The sequence below is a fragment of the Verticillium dahliae genome, genomic scaffold (genome assembly GCF_000150675.1).
Source record: "Verticillium dahliae VdLs.17 supercont1.1 genomic scaffold, whole genome shotgun sequence".
Taxonomy (NCBI): domain Eukaryota; kingdom Fungi; phylum Ascomycota; class Sordariomycetes; order Glomerellales; family Plectosphaerellaceae; genus Verticillium; species Verticillium dahliae.
The window spans coordinates 1,137,265-1,160,904 of NW_009276921.1; the positions used below are offsets into that span (position 1 = coordinate 1,137,265).

The 23,640-nt window shown below is 52.0% G+C and overlaps 5 protein-coding genes across 5 annotated transcripts; 3 read left to right on the forward strand and 2 right to left on the reverse strand.

The window, feature by feature from the left end:
- Positions 1–177: 177 nt before the first annotated feature.
- Positions 178–2,635, reverse strand: VDAG_00342 (uncharacterized protein; the record flags this gene model as incomplete). Its single annotated transcript, XM_009651719.1, has 3 exons — positions 178–223; positions 395–2,423; positions 2,563–2,635. 3 exons carry the CDS (start codon positions 2,633–2,635, stop codon positions 178–180), a joined length of 2,148 nt encoding a protein of 715 aa, XP_009650014.1.
- A 4,204-nt stretch (positions 2,636–6,839) lies between these two features.
- On the forward strand, positions 6,840–9,799 carry VDAG_00343 (uncharacterized protein; the record flags this gene model as incomplete). Its single annotated transcript, XM_009651720.1, has 4 exons — positions 6,840–7,183; positions 7,242–7,369; positions 7,440–7,793; positions 7,848–9,799. The coding sequence occupies exons 1-4, from the start codon at positions 7,086–7,088 to the stop codon at positions 9,797–9,799; spliced, it is 2,532 nt and encodes an 843-aa protein (XP_009650015.1). The 5' UTR covers positions 6,840–7,085.
- Positions 9,800–10,169: 370 nt separating this feature from the next.
- On the reverse strand, positions 10,170–12,289 carry VDAG_00344 (sulfite reductase flavoprotein alpha-component; the record flags this gene model as incomplete). The annotated part of the gene is made up of 3 exons (XM_009651721.1): positions 10,170–11,584; positions 11,715–11,862; positions 12,113–12,289. 3 exons carry the CDS (start codon positions 12,287–12,289, stop codon positions 10,170–10,172), a joined length of 1,740 nt encoding a protein of 579 aa, XP_009650016.1.
- Positions 12,290–14,548: 2,259 nt separating this feature from the next.
- Positions 14,549–16,393, forward strand: VDAG_00345 (glycine-rich protein; the record flags this gene model as incomplete). Its single annotated transcript, XM_009651722.1, has 4 exons — positions 14,549–15,009; positions 15,357–15,622; positions 15,693–15,934; positions 15,995–16,393. The coding sequence occupies exons 1-4, from the start codon at positions 14,789–14,791 to the stop codon at positions 16,391–16,393; spliced, it is 1,128 nt and encodes a 375-aa protein (XP_009650017.1). The 5' UTR covers positions 14,549–14,788.
- Positions 16,394–17,440: 1,047 nt separating this feature from the next.
- VDAG_00346 (ADP-ribosylation factor GTPase-activating protein GCS1) lies at positions 17,441–18,736 on the forward strand (the record flags this gene model as incomplete). Its single annotated transcript, XM_009651723.1, has 3 exons — positions 17,441–17,488; positions 17,578–18,324; positions 18,395–18,736. 3 exons carry the CDS (start codon positions 17,441–17,443, stop codon positions 18,734–18,736), a joined length of 1,137 nt encoding a protein of 378 aa, XP_009650018.1.
- Positions 18,737–23,640: the final 4,904 nt, after the last annotated feature.

Consider the following 23,640-nt stretch of genomic DNA (forward strand, 5'->3'; position numbering starts at 1 on the left):
CAATCAAGATAACCGAAACAGGCTCACGATTACCGCATTGATTGAGGTAGATGATACATTATGTAAATTGCGCAGCTTGAGCCGCTTTCATGGTTCCCCATGTTGTCTTTGTTGCACCTCCTCATCTGCTGAGCGCATACAGCAGATGGCAGCCGTGCCCGTGTTGCTTCTCTTACATTATCGGCGCCGCCTTGCGCAACCAACACCCTCCCATTTTGAACACCTCAAGTCATTAGTCGTAATACAGCTGGCAAAGTCCAGCCGAAGCCCCTCTCATCTCGCCGGTGAGCTTTTCCAGGCCGTTGTGGCCGAGGGCTCCGATGCCCATAAACACCAAACCCCAAAAAAAACACCTTCACCATGTCTATACATGCCTGGACCTCAGAGCACGTACCCTATGACGTTCCAAACGCCAAACAGCATGCAAAAAATCAAGTTGTACAACGCTCCGCCGAGCGCCTCATGCGAACCTATTCCACCACCCTCGTCACCGTCGTCGCCATTGCCGGTCCCACCGTTTGAGACCCCGTTGTTCGTGCTTCTCTGCGTCTGCGAGGCTGATGGATCCGTAAGCGTCGCGGTTGGAGTAGCTTTGATCGATGTGACGACCGTCGGCCCAAATGGATAGGTGAAGCTTAGCGAATCGACCGTGACGCCCTCAGGAGCGATGGTGATCGTCTCGCCCCGAATCTCCGTCGTGTAGGTAGTGTGGGCATTGGGTCCGATGGTCCACGTCGAGTCTTCAATCACCACGATTGATGCGCCGACTTGTGTGATGGTCACACCGCCGACGATCTCGTAGGCCGTCTGCTTCGGGCCAGCACTGGGGCCGCCGATGGTGTGCCCATCGACCACGACGCCATTAGGCCCTATGGTGACAGTCCCGCCATCTACGTCTTCCGTTCGAACTGCTATCCCTGGCCCATAGGTGATGGTTGTCTCATGGATGACCACAACCGTCGAGCCTATGGCAGTGATCATCTGGCCGCCAACAACCACATGTTCCGTTTCAACAGCCTGCGCAGTCGCTGCATGGATGATCGTAGCCGCAGGAGGCAAGGGCACACCGTTTGGTCCGTGGCCTCCGGTGATCCCGGGTGGCCCACCACTTCGAACTGCTTCAGAACCGGCGTTCCCGCCTGGGCCGATCCAGAACCCACTGCCGTCTCCCCCGTTCCACGGCCTTTCGATAGTGCTGCCGCCCCCGATAACATGATCGGGGTTGATCTCGAAGGGTTCGCCGCTCACTGTCACTGTTGTTGTCTGAGTAGGCAGTAAAGAGAAGGTCTGGTTGCCTATGATCACTCTTGTTGGTTCCAAGGTGACTGGGAAAGTTATAGCAGCAGGCTGCTTGACAATGTGAGGGAGATCTTTCGGTCCGTCTGGATCAGCCGGGCGAGGTCTCTGAGGTCTTGTATCGTCGGCAGGGTGATGGTCTCCGGCAAGCGGATTCTTCGTGTCCTTTCCATAGTCGGGCGTGGTCATCGGGCTAAAGACAACGGCGGGATTCTTGTCTGTGGTGATGAAAGTGACAGTACCAGGCTCCTTGTTGCCTGGGACGGAAATGGCCTCAGGAGGTCGGATAACGTCTGTCGCACAAGCTACCCAGTCCAGAGAGGTGAAGCAAAAGGTTGTAAGCATTGGCTGTTCGTTTTTGTTTTCCCCCAAACCGGGACCTTCTTCCCCGAAACCGGGTTCCCCTGCCTCCTCCTCAGGGTAAGGTGGCGCCTGCGTTGGTGATACGCATGCAACAGGCGTTTCAATGGTAGGGAAGGGAGGCACATAGTCGGCGGGGTCGCCGAAGAACGTCGTCGTTGCGGTAAAGACGATGAGATATGTTGTCGGTTTGGAATCACTGGCAGGCGCGGAACAGTCATCTGCTGTCTCAGTGGAGGACTGCAGATCGCTGCTATACACCAGGTTCGTTGTCGTACTAGTCAGGTTGAGTGACGCAAATACCGGGGGCCGGAGACGGCGTCTGGGCGAGGCTGACTGTTCTGGGGATCCGGAGGGTTCTGGGGCGTGCGAGAGAGGACCAGCAGAAAAGGGCGCCGAGGTGATGGCAATCTTGAATGAGCCATCTGCTGAGTTATCAACGGTGGGCGATGGCGCAGATTGCTCGAGTCTCGTAGTTGTATTCGAGTACTTGGGTCGAAAGCTCGACAGCGGACGCGGGTGCGGCTGTCCAGGTGGCAGCGGTTTCGTAAGAGCATCATGTGAATGCTCAGGAGGCATCGCAAGAGTGCGAGTCTGGGCAGGGGATACCGGGTCCTCCGGAAGATCAGCATAGCCTTGAGGTTGCGTCGACGAACTATCGTGAGCGGAATTCGCCTCGGTGACGATGGAACTGTCAGCCTGTGACGAAGTGAGGTCCGACAATACATGTGAAGTAGCAACTTTGCTTGAGCCAGTGTCTGTCTGAGCTGGCGGAGGGTTTGAAGCGACTGACGTTGTCGTCGCATTCCAACCTTTGAAGCCACGCCGCACCAATGCCACTGGATCGGCTGAGAGTTTTCTTAGCGGGAGGTTGAGAGAGGTAAGTACATCAGGGAGGAATCTTACCAGCTCTCGTCGCAGAAGCAGGACCTGGCAATACAGCCAGCGGCAGGACCAGCACCACGGCAGCGAGCCTCATGCTGACCGGCTGCCGTCACTGTCGTCGGTTCGAAAGGGACAGAAAAAGGGCGTCAAAAGAAGGCCTGGAATCGAGGTGTCGACCAGTTCGGTAGAAGAAGGTCGTGTCAAAATGGTTCGGAGGTTCGAATGGCAGTCCGATTCACGCGCCGCCGCAGCCAAGGTGAAAAGATGAAATGAGTGTATGGCAGGCGAACGAAGCTGCCGCCGGCGACAATCGATACTTCAGGTAGCGATTGAGAGAAGCAGAATGCGCGCCGCGTGGACCGTTGCGTCAGGTCGCTTTCCTCCTCGGCGAGCTGTCCTCAAAGTGTCTGAAGCCAGTCAGTGAGGGCAGGGTGCACAGGCGACGAGGTGCCGACTTGAAAATCCGAGAGCGTGTGGGCATTCGACCAAGGTAAACTCGGAGGCCAGGGTGAAGGGGGGGGTGCACACTAGCAGCGGCGCCAGCGCAGCCGGGGCACATGGGTGTCCATCGTCGGCAGATCCGCAGCCCCCCCCCCCTCCCCCTAAAAGTCAGATGCTAACCAGCAGCAGTTCAGGCATGACCAGCACAGGGGGACGCCTGATCTGTACCTAGGTCCGGCGAATTGGTCCGGGTTGTTTATTACATGTACTGCGCACGTCGGGGCTTTGGCCCCCAACGACAGGTTGTAGGCGGGTTCAATTGAGATGACGGCCGTGGGGAGCTTGGCGACATGGACAACGGCCGGGCTAGAACCTAGCGCAGCCGCGTACCCATTTGCCGTGCTAATTTGCATGGCGCCCTGTAATACCGTACGACTATGATGAAGGTCGGGAACAGATCAGAGCAGGAGAAACAAGGGCGGCGTGACCTGCTCAGGGGCGGCGTAGAATATGCTCACCCGATGCCGCCGGCTGCCATGATCTATCTGTCTGAGGGAGGGTGGCGTAGCCGTCCTACCATGTATGCGTAACGTTGGCCAGCACATTGCAAATCGGGTTCGATCAGTTTTTACGCATGGCGATCCTGTCATGCTCGAGCGGCCGGGCATGATTTTCCTGTCTGACCTCCTTTTTTTTTTACCTCCTTTTCTTAACCACGGCAAAGAGGAGAAAAACAGGTCGCGGTCGAACAACGGTGGAATATACACCGGCGCCCCATGGATAACGCGGATGGCAGTTTCGCCTTGGCGGGAGGATGATATGCATGGGGGAGTTGATTGGGGTCAACGGCAGTCGATGCTCGGGTGGTCGATGGAAGGATTCGATCTCTCCGCGGGCGGCGCCATGGCGATGCCGTTGCGTTGCAGCAAAGTCAGAATGTTTTTTTTTGGTCTGCCCACTGGCGTCTGTCGAGCCTGGCTTTGCTTCGAAGGGGGGGGGGGGGGGGGGGACCTTGCCATGGGGTAATAAAGTGACGCGTCGGGGCGGATCGAGTCAGGCCTATCCGTGCAGTCGAGGCGGCGCTGGTACCACCCTCAATCAGGCTTGCCCCATCTGGGAGCAGACTGGAGATGAGGACAAGATGAGAGGTGCATCGGACGCGTACATGGTAGGTCTAGACGCGCGACCATGGAGCAGAAGGCGTTTCTAGAAGAGTTAGCCGATATTGAGGCGTTCTCTCGTGGCAGGCTTGAGACCTCTGCATGAGAAGCAAGTCTGTCTGCCTGTTTGTCTGCCTGTCTGTCTGTCTGTCTGCCTGTGAACCGACAGGGAGGAGATAGATGTTCATCCATCATGAGTATGGCCAGGAGAGCAAGGGGGAAAGGAAGGTTGGTGCTGCCCAGCAACTCATCAACCAGCAGGGACTAGGGGTACATGGTAGGAGGGGGGGGGCTTTGTTGTGGAGTGGCCCGACCGACGGTTGATTGATGCCATGCGGGAAGTGAAGGGAAGGGAGCTTGAGGCAGAAGAGGCAGGTTCTCTGGCCTGCGGCGCTCACTAGCCTGCTAGCGAAAGGGGAAGCGGGGCCCCCCGGATAGATGCATGAGGCTGGCTCCCGCAGGGAGTTGTCCAAGGTGAGGAAGGCTACCAAGGCTACGTTGGGCGCACCTAGCACTTACTTAGTACCTAGCACCTAGCCTCACCTAGCACCTAGCCTCGAGGGCCTTCGCCTCGCTCCTCGCGCGAGTCGCATCGCGTCCCCATCATGCCCCCGTCTCAAGTAAGACATGGAGTGTGACGAGCCATGCACACCAAGCAACCCAAGCAACCCAAGCAACCCAAGCAACCCAAGCAACCCAAGCAACCCAAGCAACCCAAGCAACCCAAGCAACCCAAGCAACCCAAGCAAACCGCTGACCGCGCCGAACCCGGCACTCTGGATTGAGTTGCCACATACCTCTTGCCCAAAGCCTGCACAAGACCATGATCCAAGCAGAGACAAGGCCCCCCCCTCTTCTCCACAAAATTACAACAATCAATGTCGCCAGGGCCAGGCCACCACCAGACTTTGCTGAAGATTTCTTGGCATGGCCGTCTGCGACATTGCCTGCACTTGCTGGAGTCATCAACCACGCTGAGCTGTCGAATGACCTGTCGACTGACCTGGATCTGGATGGTCCCCTTTCCGAACCCTTTCTGCAAATGGCCGACGGCCTCGTCGGTGTGCGCCGCCAATCCCTCGGCGCCCTGTCGTCTTTGCAACGGGTCTTTGCAACGGGCGAGCATGTCCGTGGTGTTTGCATCTTGGGCCTACCGGATCAGGTGGTCAAAGTAACCTGGCCACCATTTCGTACAGGCGACCGGATCGAATCGTCGAAGCAACATGGCCATGACACAAGCTGTGCGTAACATGCCTCGGCCCCCCCCCAACTCCAGACAAGCAAGTTCCCATGCATAGCGTCTCAAGCGTCTTTCACAATAACCTTGTCTCGTCGTCGGTCCTTCCACCCTGAAGCTCGAGGGCCGCGAGCCGCTGCTTTTGCTCTGAACACGCTTCGGCAATTTTCTCATGCCACGGCTAACAAAACAGGGTCGATCAAAGTCTATTCAGTGTCTCACCAGCTCTGCGCGCCCGCGAGACCGTCGCAACTCCTTCGATAGGCCCGCTTGGCTCAAGATCCGATCTGTGTGGGGCATCACAAAGCGAGAGCAACTCCTTCCGAGCGGCGCCCTGCTTGCTTCGTCTCTGATCGCACCATCAGGAAACGGGCCCAGCTGCCACGCTGACGTCGACTCAGCCCACTTTGTTTGCTCTCCCATCGCCGACGGCCAAGACCGAGACGTCTTAGACCCTGAGACGCCCAGTGGCCAGAATTGACAGGCAGACACAACCGGCGACGTCCTCGCGAACGTGGCTTCATCGACGCCGCAAGCAGCAGCAGCAGCAACAATCCAGCGCGTCTGGCCCTCTCTCTCTCTCCGATGACCCTGCGAACAGCCCAGATGCACTCTTCATTCCACAACAAAACCCAGTCATGATCAGACCTCCCACTCCGCCCCCCCTTATTGTGGCCCCTGCAACGTCGTAGCCGGGCCTTCGGTCAGTCGCGATAGGAGACAACAGAGCCCATGACCCTAGCAAACTCGCAAGACTTTGAAGTTTAAATGGCAAGGCGAATGAGGCAAAATCTCGCCTCGCCTCGCGATGGACAGGGACCTCCGCGTGGGCATACCATGTACTATGTAGACATGTATCCCCTGCCTAGCACCTGGCACCTGGCAACCTCGAAACCCGGGATTTTTCGTGTATCCAACCAGTAAGGAAGGGGACGGACGGGTGGTGGGGGGTGGGGGCCTCTGGATCCCACCACCCTTCGTCTTTCACGCGCCGTCCGTGGCAGTGGATGTCGGGATCGATGGAGCTGGAGGGAGGAGACGACGGGGCCAGTGGAATATGAGGAGGGGGCCCCCTTCAGGGGAGGGGAGCGGAGGAGGGAGACTTGTGGCAGCATGTACATGTACGTACACCGTAGCAGGGGGCCATTGACCAGACCGGCGATTCCAGCTGATAGAAGGGTAACGGGGCTAGCCTCTATCTGTCTTGCCAAGGTGGCCCTGTAGCCTGGCAGGTTAGCTTGTCTTGCCTTGGGGGCCTTGGGGGACGCCGCATTCTCCCTTACCGACCCAGGTGCGCGCTGGACCTTAGCTCTTACCACTGCCCCTAAAGCGCCGCCTTGGACCGGCCAGTCTGGTGACTCGATTCCCCTTGGATCGCTCCGATTACGTTACCCTGTCTTCCGCTGTACAGGTCCTTACCTGAAGCTTCCCTTTCTCTTAACCCAATCCCTCTAATCTGCGTCCCATCGCAACCACCCCCCCGTCAGACTACGCCATTCCGATATCTCCTGCGCAAGGTATCATGGTCGTAGCCGCCGGTATCCTACATGTACTTGAGATGAAGGCTGCTCAGTAGCTCAAGAAGAGGACATCGCAAAAGCCCCGAGTTTGACAGCAACTCACACCGAGAGCCTCATGCGTCCAACGGAGCGGCTTCCAATTGACCCTTGCCATCCCCAAAGTCGCGCCTGACGGCCCCCGACAGGATGTTGCGATATCACGTTCCCGCCCTCGTCGTCCTTCATGCCGTAGCGACGTCCGCTGCAGGTCCCTCCGCCCTCGCGTTGACGCCATCGTCCGAGTGGTCAGTACGATCGAACCCGACACATCAGCTCTTGTCCCCGCTAACCTCGGGCCTTCAGGTATGGTATCGATGGCAACTGGTCCACGTTGAGCTTCCAAGTCGGACACCCTGGAGAATCAGTCAACGTACTGGTGAGCACCTCACTGTCTGAGTTTTGGGTTGTCCAGTCAGGGGGCTGCTATAACCGTAAGGAATACCCTCCTCCTCTCGCCACCGTCTCATCGACAGTCATATATGTGAACTGACGCCTGGTCAGGGGAGCCTCTCTGCGCAAATGCCAGAGGCAACGTCTTCGACCCCACTGGCTCGTCGTCGTGGGATGCCCTCGGTGGTTGGCAGCTGGGGCTTGACTACTTGCAAAATCAAGGCAACGGTGACTATGGCTTGGACACTGTCGTCGGTAAGACATTGAACGGAGACGAAATGCTCATGGACCGCACAATTGTTGCCGCCATCAACACGACCGACTACTACACCGGCTACATTGGCCTAGGCATCAACCAAGGCAGATTCGGTGACCAGATTGCCGAGTCACCCTTAACCCAAGCAGTCAAGGAGTACGGACTGGTCCCTAGCTACAGCTACGGCTACACAGCTGGCGCATCTTACAGTAAGCTAAACCAGCCGGCGGATAGCATGCGAGTCGAAGCTGACATTTCCGCAGTGGGGAGCAGTGGTGTGCCGTGTTCTCTGACACTCGGAGGTTATGACGAGAGCCGCTTTACCACTCACAACACGGAGTTTGTCCTGGGCCAGAGCGGTACCACGCCTGTCACGTTGGTACGTGGCATATCAGTCACTGTGCCTGAAGACGATACAAGACCAGGCAACTGGGAGGGATCGGGACCCCGGATTCTGTCCAACATGTCAACATCCTTCACTGCCTTGATCGACAGTTCTACGCCATTCCTGTGGCTCCCTGCTCAGGTCTGCGACGAATTCGCAGATGCGTTCAATCTGACATACAATGACACCCTCGAGCTTTACACCTTTACCGACGACCAATTCAACACGTTCTCGTCTGGCTGGGCCTACTCCTTCACCTTTTCCCTCTCTAGTTTCGATAACACCGACGACTTTGGCCATCCGCTCGACACACCAGGAGTTGTCAACATCACCATCACAGCCGCCGCCTTTGCACAAGTCCTTCGTTACCCGTTCATGGACAAAATCAACTACGGCGACCCATCAGTCCCCTACTTTCCCCTGCGGAGAACGGACAACACCACTGACACATTCATACTCGGTCGTGCCTTCATGCAAGAGGCCTACATGGTCACCAAATATGACAGTGACGTCTTTTCTATTTATCAGGCTAAATTCCCAGAGGATCCCATCGCCGACGCTAAAATTGCCCAGATCAATCAGCCAGAGAACAGCCCTTATCCGCCGCCGGCACCAAAGCCGAGCTCGCGCAAGGGCCTGACGACGGCACAGATTGTCGGCGTCGTGGTCGGCGTGATTGGTGCATGCCTTGTTGCTACGCTCGCAGTGTGGTGGTGCTGCAGACGGCGCAGGAGAGAGAACACCGCGACTGACAACAGTGAGAAGGACGGCAGCTCGTCCGTGGGCACAATGGAGCCCAGTACACCTGTGGCGCGTATCTTCTCGCGGATTTTCGGGCGTGGCCGGTCGCCGCACCAGCCAGTGACGCACGAGGTGTCGGGCAACACCACGCAGCCAACCGAGGTTGGCGCCGACGCCCACCACGCCGTCTATGAGATGCCTGCGCCTCTGGGTCCCATGGAACTGGACGCCGCAGAGGATGACCATTCCCTGAACGGAGACACCGAGTACGGAACGAATGGGTCGCAGCAAATGACGGCCTACGAAGCAGCGCGGAGGAAGATGGATCTGCAGCTGCAGGGCCCCGTACCGGCATACAGCCCCCCCGTGAATGGCGCGGAACCCACGCCAGAGAAGCCGGAACTGAACATTCCCCTAACCTACGTGACGACGACAGAACGATCGCCTGTCTCGTCCCCGACAGACAGCAACAGCAACACGTTGCCCGGAAGCCTGCCCTCTCCCCTGAGCAATCGCGGCCCCTGGAGCCACGGCACGCCGAGCCTGCCCTCGCCAATGGCATCCCCAACGCCCGCCCTCTCCTCGCAAGGCGACAACAACACGTACCACACGTGCCGCAGCAGCACAACCAACCCCGTCTCGCCGACCAGCCAGGCCTTTGTCCGGCCAGCGCTCACCCCTGCCGATTCGTCCCCGGCGGAGGCTCGTTCGCCGCAGCCGGGCCTCGCTCCGCCGCCCCCGTCCTTCGGCTTCCAGAGGGCTCCGATCGACCCCTCCAAGGTCGTCTGCCTCGGCCCTCTGCCGGGCAACGTCTCCTTGCCGGGCTACAGTCTCGACCCGCGCCTTCGCAGCCTCGACGTGCCGAGGTCTGCTACGCCGGGCAGCAACTGGTCGCCGGGCAACACGGCAGTGAGCAGCAACCGCAGTGACAGCTACGAGCAGCAGCAGCCGGCGAACCGCGGCGGCTCGGGGACGCTGCCGGAGCATCAACGCATCGACGCCGATTTGGAGATGGTGCATGTTCCGCAACTGGCGGAAAGGCGATATAGCTGGGAGGAGGAGAGGTCGCATGCTACACGGGAATCATAGAATCATACATGTATCGGGCGTTTTTTTTGGGGGGGGATTGAACCAAGTCACGGGGCGGGGGGGCATCGGTCTCGGAGTTTACGTGGGAATCTAGTCACTCTGACAGGAAGAATTTTGTCAAGGAAAAAATCACATGCGGCGTTGTCGCCTGTTAGCCAGATATCTTGAAGAACAAGTCAAATAGTGCCATCAAGAGCTTGATCAGCGACGTGCCTTCCTTGACAAGACAAGTGCGCATAGCTTTCACACGAATGGAAGAGCAATGTGGCAGCAATGGCAACCCGTGAGATGGCCATTGTTTAGCGTCGCTTCAGTGAGACAAAACCCCCGTCGAGATGTACCTTGAGGCTGAGCTGAACAAACCACATGCTCACCAGATTTCCTGCCACCAGGTTAACCTCCCTAGCATCTCCTCCGCCTCCGTCTCGGTCTCGCAGAGGCCCCCGACGCGCAGGCACTCCACGACCGCGGCCCGGCACGCCGTGGCCATTTTACTACTGCCGCCGCAGACGATAAAGATGACATTCTCCCGGGCCATGTCTGCGACGACCTGCGCCTGCTGCCGGATGACATCTTGTATATATATCTTCTCCTTTTGGTCTCGCGAGAACGCCGTGTGGACCTCGAGCTTGGAAGATGGCATGGCGGCCCATTCATCGGCGAAGAAGAAGTCCTTGCCGCGTGACCTGTTGCCAAAGAAGAGCAAGGTCCTACCGGTGGGCGTGTCGGTGTCATCGTAGCGGAGCCGCTCCTGGATGAGGGCATGGATGGGTGCAATGCCTGTGCCGGTTGCAAAAGCGCAGAGTGGCCGACGCGCGTGCAATTTGCCATGCAGACTCGTCAGGGACGGCTTGTGGCTGGCCAGTACTGCATTTCCTGCAGCGAGTAGGTTGATATAGCGCGAGCATAGACCGGTACGGATCTTGCGAAGGACTGTCTGATACTTCACCAAGGCGACAAGAAGCTCGAGCTTGTAGGAAGAGTCGCTTCCGGGTTCTGACGGCTCGATGCTGGCAATGCTGAAGTCACGGCCGCGGATCACGGGGAAGACATCAAGTACATACTCCGGAGGGAACTGAACCGAGTGGAACTCCTCGAGAACCTCGATGATAGTGCGTCGCGGCCGAGTAGCGTAGTCGTAATACTCGTCGATGTATTCCGACTTTGTGAATTCCAGGAGCCGTTCCTTGTGATCCGAATCCGTACAATGGTGAGAGATGGCCTCAAGAAAACTGCGCCGAGGAATTGCGGTTATGTCCAGGTTCTCGGTGAGCAGACGTCGTAATGTCGTCATGTTGGCCGTATAGAGACCGGTCGGGCGTTCGCTGAGCGTTCCCAAGTCCACAACATTGTCCGCAATAGCCCCCCATTGCATCACGTCCAAGAGCTTGTCGACATCTTGAGATAGATTTCTGGGGTAGAGTCTCAGGCAGTCGCCAGGATTGATTTGAAGTGACGGTGGTTGTAGGTGACGAATGTCGAAAGAAAGTCTTCGGACGTCTTGCCAGTGCTCGGTCGGCGTGACCCGGGTGTTTGAGTTGACTTCGACGACGAGACCGCCAGGCACTGCAGAAATTAGATGCTGCAATGCTTGTTGGCTCGGCTGTTCAGCACCCGCCTCCAATGAAGTGGCAGCTGCTGATGATCCCGTGACGAAATCGAGTGACTGTAAGTTAGGAGTTCCTTCAGCGGCTGTGTCTTGGGAATGGCGCGGCGTGTCTACAGGGCTGATCTTGATGATGTATTTCGGAGGAAGGAGGGCTGTATCTGGAATGGGACTCAGCCCTGGAGGGAGGGGGTGATATTCGAGTATTTTGGTGCGCAAATCGATCGACCAGGGCAGATACGTCTGGTCGATGCTTCGGGCAGTGTTAGATAGACTCTTTGGCCTGAGAAGTCTGTTCGCAGCACCTACCCGTCATCGTCTTGTTCGTTGCCCTCGCCCCGAGGATAGAACTCAGTGGCACCCAGCTGTTCAAGACGCTTGTGTAGTTTTCGAGCAGCCCAGTTGAATCTTCGGTGCCGTCAGTCATGTGCTGAGTAGACAGTGGGAGCTGGGGGAACTACTTTGGATAAGAACTATCCCCGAGACCAAATGTGGTGAACCTTGCGCTTTGCAGGCAACCCGGGGGCAACTTTCTTCTCAGAAGACTCTTCCAGAACGCAAGAGAATTCTGTGGCATGTCCCCTTGGCCGGTCGTAGATATGACTATGATGACCAGCGTATAACGAAGCAGCTCATTCTACGGATTTCAGAGGTTAACGTCTTTTTCTTAACACGGTGGCAATGGCAGAAGGATCTAGTAGACTCACAAGCTGGACCGCATTTAGTTCATCAACTTTAGTCTTGAAATGCAATCGCTGTGTCATCTTGCCAAGCTCTTCTGCAATGTCTTGACTGTTGCCCGTCTCTGACCCGTACAATACCAGGGCAGCTCTCCCGGGAAGGTCAGCCAGTTCAACTGGCTGGTCTCTCTCCATAACGACCATCTTGACCTAGGCGATGCGCAAAGCTCGAATTGAGGCAAATTGTGAGAGGAGCAAATTTGCAAGAGGCAGATGAGTTGAGCGCGAGATATTCAGTCACGATGCGTCGTCGGATTCCCAACAGGGTGACTAACAATTGGCGGCATCGGAGTTTGCGGCTGCCAAACTCGGCATGCGGGTTGTGCGAAGCCACGGGGGCGGATTTGGCTGCCACGGAGCGACAGGGCTCATATCGGGCGAGATCGCTAATCGGACTTTGTGGTGCTAAGTAGTGAGATGAACAGCGTCTAAGCCTGAAGGGGGTTGCTACCCTGGAATCTCAGCGCAATGGGGGACCCAGAGGCCCGGAGAAGCGGCGCCATCGCATGCAGACTCCAGGCAACTCGCGCCAGGTGCCACGCTATGCGATTGATTGACCATCGCCTTGTCGTGGTGCAGCTTTCAGAAGCCTCTCGTTGCTGAAGCAAGAGGGATCTGTTATACATCACCCGAAGGACTGATAGCAAGGAAAATGCAGCATGGGAAAGCCCCTGTACGTTTTCGTAGCCCCCAACAGAACGTGATTGATGTCAGTCACCGACTCGTAATCCAGCCGCCGATAAACAAGGGGAAGAATGCTGAGAATCAAAAGATTGAGCAACCCCGTCCAGGGGCTGACAAGGGCGAGGCTTTGCGCCTCGCCAGGGGTCTTTGTCACTGACGCAACGCCCGAGAGCGAAAGGGGGTGGACCAGGGAGATTGTCCAGGTCCGAAGGCAATCTCATGGGAATTGTGCAATTCGCTTGGAGGATTGAGAGCCCGTAACTGCATTATTTTGGTATGCTGTTCGCTATTGATGGTCTGTGATGGTGAATGTAACCCGGGGGTCTACCTGAGAGTGAGGCGATCGACGGTGGAGATATCGTACCCTCCTTGCAAGTGACCCTAGCATGAACGTCGCTTGCCTACCTGATGATGAAGTGATAATCAGATGCGTGTTGAAGATGTCGGCAGTGGTTGTTTGCTTGAATGCATGCCTTCAAGGGCATTATGATTGCTCGACATGAAAAAGGATTTCCGCAAAGAAGAGGGGGTTCACTCCTATTTCCTCGCTCGGGAGTTGCTGACTGGGGCTGCTTCCAGAAGCCTCTTTCTCAGCCAAGGTTCCTCCTCCCCTAAGGTAACTGTCGCATGGAGGAGGTACAGCAGGCAGGTATGGCACAGTAGTACTTGCTTGGTAGACCAGACACGAAGAGGGTTGCATGGGAGCTCCTGGCTGCTCCAGCTTGTTTGGGGGACTATTGTACCCACTAGACAGCCACTGGGCAAACACTACCTACCTTACATGGGGGTGATGGCGAAGCTGGGGCCATTGGCACCCACACACCCGCCTGACGGGCAGTTGCCGTGAGCTTGGGGCTAGCTTCTGCGGACGTGGCAAGAGCTCGCTGGTAGTGAGGTGTGAACTCCACATGTGACAGGTCAACAGAGAATGTGTGGCGGCGTGCATGTTGAACCGCCTCCCACGACACGAAACCTCACAGTCAAACGGGAAAATGGGCAAGTACTTCCTGGCTCCTGGTTTCCATAGTCGCGACTGTGAACAAGTTCGAGTGGCACCTGCCGTAAGTAACAATATGGGCGATGCTTTATGATGTACAGTGCCTGAAGGAATGTTTTCTCCCTGTACTCATGAAAGCCCACGCACGCGATCAACTCAGACACCCCAGTAGCGAAGTTGCCGTTGCCTTCGGTGTTCACTGAGCCTCATAGGCCCATTATGCACAGGCTGGTTATGCCCATGTCCATAGTGTTCGACACTGCTTGAAGAGTGAAGAGAGGGAAAAAGTATCATGATCAGTGCATTTCTAAGAAAAGAAATGGAACACAAACCTGTCTTGCCATGTGCCTAAAGCGACAGTTCCGCAAAACGTGCCTGGCCCATGTTCAAGCATTTGACACCCTTTAAGCCCCTGCTCGTCGCACAATAGAACCCCCCCCAACAGCTCCCCTGGGTACGAAAGGCTAAGGTACCTGCCAAGTCAGTGGCAGGGCTCACAGACACGAGCAGGCGCCTCCCATTCTTCGTGCCGTCGCTCCTTCACTCCTTCCACAGGAGGCGTCCTCCCGACCTGTCTGGTGCTGGACCCCCTCCCATTTGCCCCCCTGGTCACCACCCCCTGCACTCAAGGGGAAAAAATATTTGTACTTACCTCCAGGCAACTCCAGACCTCCCCTTTCTTCCCTCTTCTCCCCATCACAAAACATCAAGAAACTGTGTCACCGCGCAACGCAAGTCGTCTGTCTTCCCCTCTTCAAGCATCTAGGGCACCAAGCTACCCTAACAATCCCCCTCCATTGTCTCAGAGTTCAACTCATCCCGAACTTCGATCCATCTTCCAACCTCGGACCTTCTTTCTAAACCCAGGTCCTCCAAGTTCGACACAACCTCGTCGCACGTCATCTCAACACCAACACCCATCTCCATATTCCAACCACACAACACACATCCCATCATCCAACATGTCTGCCGTTGTGGAGAAGGTCACCGACGCCGTCCAGGACGTTACCAATGCTCTGAGCAATACCTCGATCGCCGAGAAGGTCACCGACAACAAGCCTGCCGCCGCCAACAATGACGCCGTCCTCGCCAGCGCTGCTGAGGGACGCCGTCTCTACATCGGCAACCTGGCCTATGCGACGACCGAGGGGGAACTGAAGGAGTTCTTCAAGGGTTACCTTGTGTGAGTTTTCCATCTTCTTTTGTCATCATGATCATCATCACTCTCTTTCCCACATCATCGTCTGAATGTGGCAATACCCGTCCTCATACGCGGGCATCCCTTCCTGTTCTGCCAGTCTGGCCCTCGATGGTTTCGCAACCTCATCGATGTGATGGCTAGGGTGTTGCAGAACCATATCGTTAAAATCACCACCATTGCTGAAGACGCTGTCTAAAGCATCGGTGGCGATGCTCCTTCCGTGGGCTCATCTCTGCCGGATGACACATCGCCCACAACATCGCCCCAAAATCCTGTCTAAATATTACCGCCATCTTGGTAACCGCTTGCTGACCTGCCTCTGTCCACAGCGAGTCCGTCTCCATTCCCAAGAACCCCCGCACCGACCGTCCCGTTGGCTACGCCTTCGTCGACCTCTCTACCCCTACCGAGGCCGAGCGCGCCATCTCTGAGCTGTCCGGCAAGGAGATTCTGGAGCGCAAGGTTTCCGTCCAGCTCGCTCGCAAGCCCGAGCCTGCCGGCGAGAAGGCTGACGCCCCCAACGGCGAGGGTGCCGGCGAGGGCAACCGCCGCCGCCCCTCTGGCCGCGGTCGTGGCCGCGGCCGTGGTGGCCGTGGTGCCCGCAACGGTCGCGTAAGTGCCAGAGTCTTGACTCGGCGAGTGTCATGAGCTAACATCAAGTCTAGGATGGCGCCCAGGAGGAGGGTGCCGAGGCGCTGCCGCCCCTGCCGAGGCTGCCGCCCCTGCCCCTGCTGAGGCTCAACCCCTTGGCGACGTTACCAACAAGGACGTCGCCGCCGACTCGGCCAAGAACAAGGAGTCCCGCCCTCCCCGTGAGCGCCGGGAGCGTGGCCCCCCCGCCGACGGCGTTGCCTCCAAGACTAAGGTCATGGTCGCCAACCTGCCTTACGACCTGACCGAGGAGAAGGTATGTTTTTTCTCGTTTGACGATCACGTTGAGAGCTACTACTAACGTGCTGGGACGTAGCTTAAGGAGCTTTTCGAGGCTTACTCGCCCTCTTCCGCCAAGATCGCCCTTCGCCCAATCCCCCGCTTCATGATCAAGAAGCTCCAGGCCCGCGGCGAGCCCCGCAAGGGCCGTGGCTTCGGCTTCGTTACCCTCGCCTCCGAGGAGCTCCAGCAGAAGGCCGTCAACGAGATGAACGGCAAGGAGATTGAGGGCCGCGAGATCGCCGTCAAGGTTGCCATCGACAGCCCTGACAAGACTGATGAGGAGGCCAACTCTCCCGAGGAGAAGGCCAACGGTGCTGAGGAGGGCGCCCCCGCTGCGGCCACCACTGAGGCTCCCGCTACCACCGCCGTCACGGCGACCGATGCCGCCCCTGCAGTCCCCGCGGCTGCTGCCGGCGCTACTACCACTGCTTAAGCAGAACATTACCGACACCGCCTGGCCCGAGAAAACCGGAGAGCCTTCGTAATTTCGGTTCTGACGAACTCTTTTATGATATGATATCGGTTTGACGATTTCTCTTTTTGAAAGTGGGCCTTACTGGAACACGGGCACGCACAGGAGGCGGCTATTTTATCTCCTAGGACAGATATCTTTCGTGGCTTGCCTCTGGCCCTACATAAAAATAGGACATGGAAAAAGGAAGCTTCGCAGCGTTGCTATCTGTTTCTCTTTCACCGTAATACTTATCACGACTCCCACATTACACCCCTTGTATTTTTGTCACCTCCTTTCCCGTCTCCCTCCGCTCTCAGTGGGGGTTTGTACATTAGCTCTTGCTTCTGGCGGGCGGGTTGGCAGGACGAGGAAAAGCTTGGCGCAAATCAATTGACCGGACAATGATCAATCGTCTCTGTTGTTGTATGTGGTCCGTCGATGAACCATGATTGTGCAATATTGCAAGCCTGCTACTGGAACAAGTGCCAAAACGTAGCCAACCTATGGTGTCCTAATGACTATTCTGGCCTTGCAGCGCCCACAAAGCTTATCCTGAGGGCTTGATGGGAGGACACCAGTCAACGCAGAACCCGCATATGGGCACGCTGAACAAGATCTCATGGAAGAAGCGCAGCCTAAGCCCAGCATGTGCCACTGTGGACGTATTCCCAAGTGGCTCAGCAACAAGGCAGAGTATTCGTAATTTCGTTGAAAGGCGAGGTGACATTCCGAAAGACTTTGGTGGGGTGTGTACCGGCGGGCTAGCAAGCCTGCTTGCCTGGCTACCGAGCTTGGTTGGTCCTGGTCTACCTGACTGCGCGAAGGCCTAGGCTATGGTCGCCAGAGCCAATAGGTGATCTGGCGTGCCACCCCCAATTGTCGCACCTCTCCTACACACCCCTTATCACAAACACGCTCCTCGACGTCGGACCAGCTGTCTGTCGCATGTCTGCCCATGGTCGTCCGCGTTTCCAGGTGCACATTACCATAATCGCTTCCCATATCTGACCAACAGCAAAACTCGCCATGGCTTCCAAAGCCATGTGGGAGGTCGATCCTGAAACTAGGGCTAAGGTACGTTAGTTGATCTGTCGCGGCTTTGCGACGTCATTCTTAGCTTCAAAAGTTGATGCAGTCGGCTGACCGCTCTGGTGTCTCTTCAGCTGGCCGCTATTCAGAAAGAATCCAAGAACAACCTCTGCTGCGACTGCAACGCGCCTTCGCCGCAATGGGCGTCCCCGAAATTCGGCGTCTTCATCTGCCTCTCGTGCGCAGGCGTCCACCGAGGGTTGGGTGTGCACATTTCGTTCGTGCGCAGTATTTCCATGGACGCCTTTAAGCAGATTGAGATTGAGAGGATGCGCCTTGGCGGCAATGAGAATTGGAAGATCTTCTTCGAGCAGCACGAGGACACGAAGATGCGGGGCGTCACCTGGGACGATGCCACCATTGCGGAACGATACAGCGGCGAGGTCGGCGAGGAGTGGAAGGAGAGGCTGTCGGCCAAGGCAGAGGGCAAGGAGTACGTCCCCGGACAGAAGAAGCCTACGCCAGCGCCGGCGCCGGCGAGGGACCCGAGTCGCACGGGCACGCCGCTCAGCGGCAGCGCCAGCAACCGCGCCCCAAGCCCCGGCGGCAAGGTCAAGGTGGATGACAAGTACTTCTCCAAGCTGGGCGCCGAGAATGCTTCGAGGTCGGAGGCACTACCTCCCAGCCAGGGCGGAAAGTACGCCGGCTTTGGCAGCACGCCTACGCCGTCGGCGCGCGACGACAGCGCTGCGCCGACCATTGATGAGCTGCAGAAGGATCCCATAGCCGCCCTGACCAAGGGCTTCGGCTGGTTCACTTCGACTGTCACCAAGACGGCCAAGACGGTCAACGATGGCTACATTCAGCCGACAGCAAAACAGGTAAGAAACCCCCCACCCCATCGCGAGCTCTTCTTGCGGCGGACAAGCTGACTCTTGCATTTTCCCTTAGCTCGCCGAGTCCGACTTTGCAAGACAAGCTCAGCTAGCTGCCGGCCAGGTTGGACGTGCGGCGCAGCAGGGCGCCCGCAACGCCAATGAAGGCTTCAACAGGTTTGTCGAGGGCGGCCGCGAGGGCAACGGCGGTTACAAACAGGCGCCGATGGACGACAGCAAGAGGGACTTCTGGGACGACTTCTCAAGCCTGGCGGACCAAAACAACCAGCACAAGCAGCAACGATCTACGGGCACTGGCGCCATTGGCACCTCGGCCATGAAAGGCGGAGGCTCAGGCGGAGGCTCTGGCGGTGCAGCGCCGCCGGCGAAGAAGAAGGATGAGTGGGACGACTGGTGAGCGGTGGAAGCCTGGCAACTGAGCGTTTAGCAATACACAACTATACACGAAGAAGGTGGTTCAACGTGAAAGTGATGCAATTGCTCTAGCACGTCTTGCTACCTAGCTTTGGAGACGTGACCTCTTACGTGCCATATAGCCAGCTCGTGCACCCTAAGACCCACCACCCCCCATCCGCCCACCCCCCCAACCGCCTACCCAAATTAACGAGAAACGAGTAGCATAAAATAATAGATAAGTTTAATTACTCGCTATAATAGGCTTAAATTAATGAGAATTCTGAGTACTATGACTCGAATTCAGCTTCCTAATCCTTTAAAGCCGTTATAGAAGGTATTACGATTTGTTTTACTCGAGTTTAAGCCGCCTAAATAGCCTTAATATTAGTAAACTGCTCGTTCGGATTTAATGCTACTTTAAGCTTCTTATAGGGCTTATACGCCTTTAATTAAGTACTTAATAAAGCGATCTAAGTACTCGCTTTTACTAGTTCGATATCCTTTAAGTCGATATATTTCCTAGCCTTTAAGAATAGGCGATACGTAGCCCGTGCTACTAACCTAGGCGTTATACGCTTACGAGATAGTGAAAAATAGCCTTTCCGGAGATCGCTTAAGCTCTTTAGCGTTATTATAGTAAAGTTAATATAGCTACGAGCTTTCTAAGGCGTTTTCGGGGTCTTTAGATAGCCTTCGTCTATTATTTAAGAGCTTAAAAGTAGCCGCTATAGATTTATAGGCTATAGGCCCGTTATATACTATTTATTATATATATTATTCTTCGTAATAATATCTCTTCGAGCCTTCTAATAATAATAGAGGAAATTGCGTTTATTAATCGGCGAGCTATCGAGAAGATAAACTATAGCCTTAAGAAACCTATAATAAGCTACCTTTAAAGGGCCGAATATCGAGAGGTTAAGAGGCTATATAATATAGCTAGAATAAATAGGAAGTAGAAGAAGGAAGATACTTATTTAATAATAGGTCTATAGAAACTTATCTAAAACGTAGCTCCCGTAGCTATCTATTATAAGGAGGCGAGGAGACTATAATTTATTAGCCTTTATTTATATAAGCGGAATAAAGATATTCCTAAGCTATTCGAGGCCGATAGCGTTACTCGTCTATCTATTTACTATAGCTATAAATCTCTAGCCCTTAAAGCTATTAAGGGGCTCTAGAAACTATTACTATTAAACCGTTTTACCTCTAAAAATAACGAGGGGAGGGAGGGCCTCGCTTTTTATAGATATATACTCAACGATAATAGTCTATATACGCAATTTAGCCGTTTAAATATAGATTTTACGCTTCTTAGAGCTACTGAGAACGAGGCCGTTAATGCTTATACCCTCTATAATTCCCGTCTTATTATTACGACCTAGTAGCTTCCGAAGGGGGAACACTATTAGAGGGTTAGGGTTACTATTTATAGAAGCTTAGGTTATAACTCTAAGACGATATAGTATCGTAAAGCGTTACGTACTCGTTATAATAGATATAAAGTAAGACTTAGATTAATTACTATTATAAGAAAGAATATATCTATAAATACCGAATACCCGTCCTTATATACCTATTATTCTATCCTTATCGTATTAGGTTAATAAGCCTATATTAGATAGCTTACCTTTCTTATCGTAATCCTATTACTTAGGTTATAGTATAGTTAGTAACTAGATTATTTTAAGAATCGTGATCTAGTGTAACGCCCCAGCCCGGTCGTCACCAGGACACCAGGCAGGACACCCCGCAGGCGATCGGACGCGCCGCACGGACCCACAGGATCACTCACGTGACCGTGACCAGATCACGATTCTCAAAGTGATCCGGTCACTAACCACACCGTGACCCAAGCAACAGGATCACGACAAGAAAGGTGAGCCATCCAACATGGACTCACCAACCCAACACGACAAGGACAGAATGACAGGTATATAAGGACGGGCATTCGGTACTTGTAGATACATTCTTTCTCACGACAGTGATCAATCTAAGTCTTACCTTGTATCCATTGTAACGAGTGCGCAACGCCTTACGACACCACATCGTCTCAGAGTCACAACCTAAGCTTCTGCAAACAGCAACCCTAACCCTCTGACAGTGTTCCCCCTTCGGAAGCTGCCAGGTCGTAACATCTAGTTACGGTTACGTAAATGATTTACCTTGTGACACTGAGCAATACTTACCACAGGAACAATGTCCACCAACAGCGTCGGAAACAGCGCCAGCAACTTGGCCGAATTCTCCTCCTCTAGGTCGATATCCTAGCGACCCTTACTTATAAGCGCTATACCCTAAGTAATTATATCCCTTAACTTATTCTTCCTTTATAATATTAACGAAATATCGAGTCGTATCGAAAAACTAAAGTCCCTATCTACTCGAAAGCGATAAGAATAGTTTAATTTTATTAAGTTTCGTAGCTATAACGTTATACTATATTCCTTCTATTAATAGAAAGGTTAAAAGTATCGTATAGTAGAGGGCGTTAGTCGTTACTCCGAATACGTTTATTATAATCGCTCCTACGATAGTTCGGGGGTGCTCGTTAATACTCGTAAATGCTTATAGTAGTATCTCTCTCGCTTTCTTAATCCGCTAACCTATAATAATATCTCGTATTACTTAGGAGCTAGGTAAGCTAGATAAGAAGGAGCTAGATAAGGAGGCGCGTTTAGAGGAGCTATAGTCTTAAGTAGCGGAAGCTTTTAATCGTTTAAAGCGCTTTCGTATTTAAAAGCGGTCTCTTTATAAGAAGGGTATAAAGATAGTAAATTAAGGGTTATAGTCTCTAGACGAGTTAGATTCCGTAGAGCGGGAGGAGTCTAAGGCCGTAGTAGCTATATAAACGGCTAGGGGTTTCGGGGTTATTAATTAAAGCGCTTTAGGCTCCTTTAACCTAGAATCGCTTAATTTCTTTAGGATTAGTAATACTATTTTAATAATTATAAATAGTTTAAGTTCTTAATTAATTCTTATATATTTTCTTTATATTTATAGTTTTTCTATTTAATAAAGTATTCGTTTTATTTATTCGTTTTTCTATAATTAATAATCCTCTCGATTTCGTATTCGTTTATATCTTCTATTTCTATACTAATTATAAATAGTACATTTAGTAATATTAATTCTAAAAATACTATATAAAAAATAGAATAAATCTTTATATTCTCTAGTAATAAGAGGTAGTAATTAGTATCTAAGAGTTTCTTAAGAATTTTAAAAGGTCTTAGTTTCTTAAAATTTAATTTATCGTTTAATCGTTTAGTTTTAATATTTTAGTAGATAAAATAAATACTACCTCCCTCCTATAAAGATAATCCCTTTATCCTTATTCTATTAGCGTATATAGTTATTCTAGTATATATAAGTTCGAGGTCGAGCTTAATTTAGTCCTAGATCTTATAAATATTAGCTATAATATTAATTACTTTTAGCGTATTTAGTACTTTATAGTATTCCGCGTAAGCTATTAGGTTATATTTATAATTAATATAGAAAGGTAACTCCTTTATAGATTTATTTAATAAGCTATTATATATAAACTATATAATAAATAATAATATAATTTAATTATCCTATTAATAGTTAATATAATATTAGAGGTATTATTCTAGAATCTAGTTCGTTCTTTCTATTTATTTATTTATTTATAAGTAAAAAGCCGTAGATAGTTTATATTTAGCTCTAAGTTAAGCGATAAGTAATTTCTAGAAATTATTAATAAAGAGCTTATCTCTATTTAATATTAATTCTTTTAAAAGTCTATATTATCCTATAATATTTCTAAAGAAGATATAAATAAAGTCTTCTATTATTCTTATAGCTTTATATAGGAGAAAATATAAATATTTAGTAAATCGGTCTATAATTATTAAGATATTATTATAAGAGGTCCTAATTAAGGGTTCCTTCGATAATAATAAATTAATAATAAAGTCTAATAAGATTAACTCCTAAGCTATTATTAATATTAATAAAGCCTTAAATTCTCTATAAAGCCTATATCTTTCTATTTTATTCTTTTTATAGAAGTCGTAATTACGAATAACTATCGTAATATCCTATCTAATTCCTTTAAAGTTATAATATTTCTTAAATCGAGTAAAGGTCTTCGCTACTCCTTAGTACTTATAGGCTTTAGCTTCGTAGATTTATCGAATTAGTTTTAATACTTTTATAAATAATCTAATAAATATTATACGAATAATAATTATTAATATTTAATAATAAAGGATAAGATTCCCTTCTTTATCTTTTATTAAAATAATATTAATATTAAGGGGCGTATTTTATTTATAATCTAAGTATTTATTTAGGATATCTACCTTATTATTCTTAGATCCTTTATAATAGATAATAGTAAAATTAAATTCTAAAAGGAATTCTATTTATCTAATTTAGTATTTATTAAGGTCTTTATTTATTATAAAGTATATAAGATTCTTATAATTAATATAGATTTTAATTTCGTATCGTATTCCGGAGAGATATATTCTTTATTCTTTAAAGGCTTCGATAATTACTATAAATTCTTTATCGTATATCTAATAATTAAGCTCTAATCTATATAGCTTCTTCGAGAAGAACGCTATTAAATATAAGCGTCCTTAATCGTCCCTTTATCCTAACTATCCTCTAATAGCGAAATTAGAGGTATCTATCTCGACTTCTATAGGTTTTTCGGGGTTTATTATTTAGAGGACTAATTCGCTAAAGATAATATTAATAATTTAGCGAAATGCCTTTTCTTAAGGTTTATTCTATATAAACTCTATTTCCTTAATTATAAAGCTTATTAAAAGATTAATAGTTTTATTATATCCTTTTAAGAATCGTTAATAGAAGTTAATAAAACTAAGGAATATTCTAATATCCTTAACGTTCTTAATATAAGCT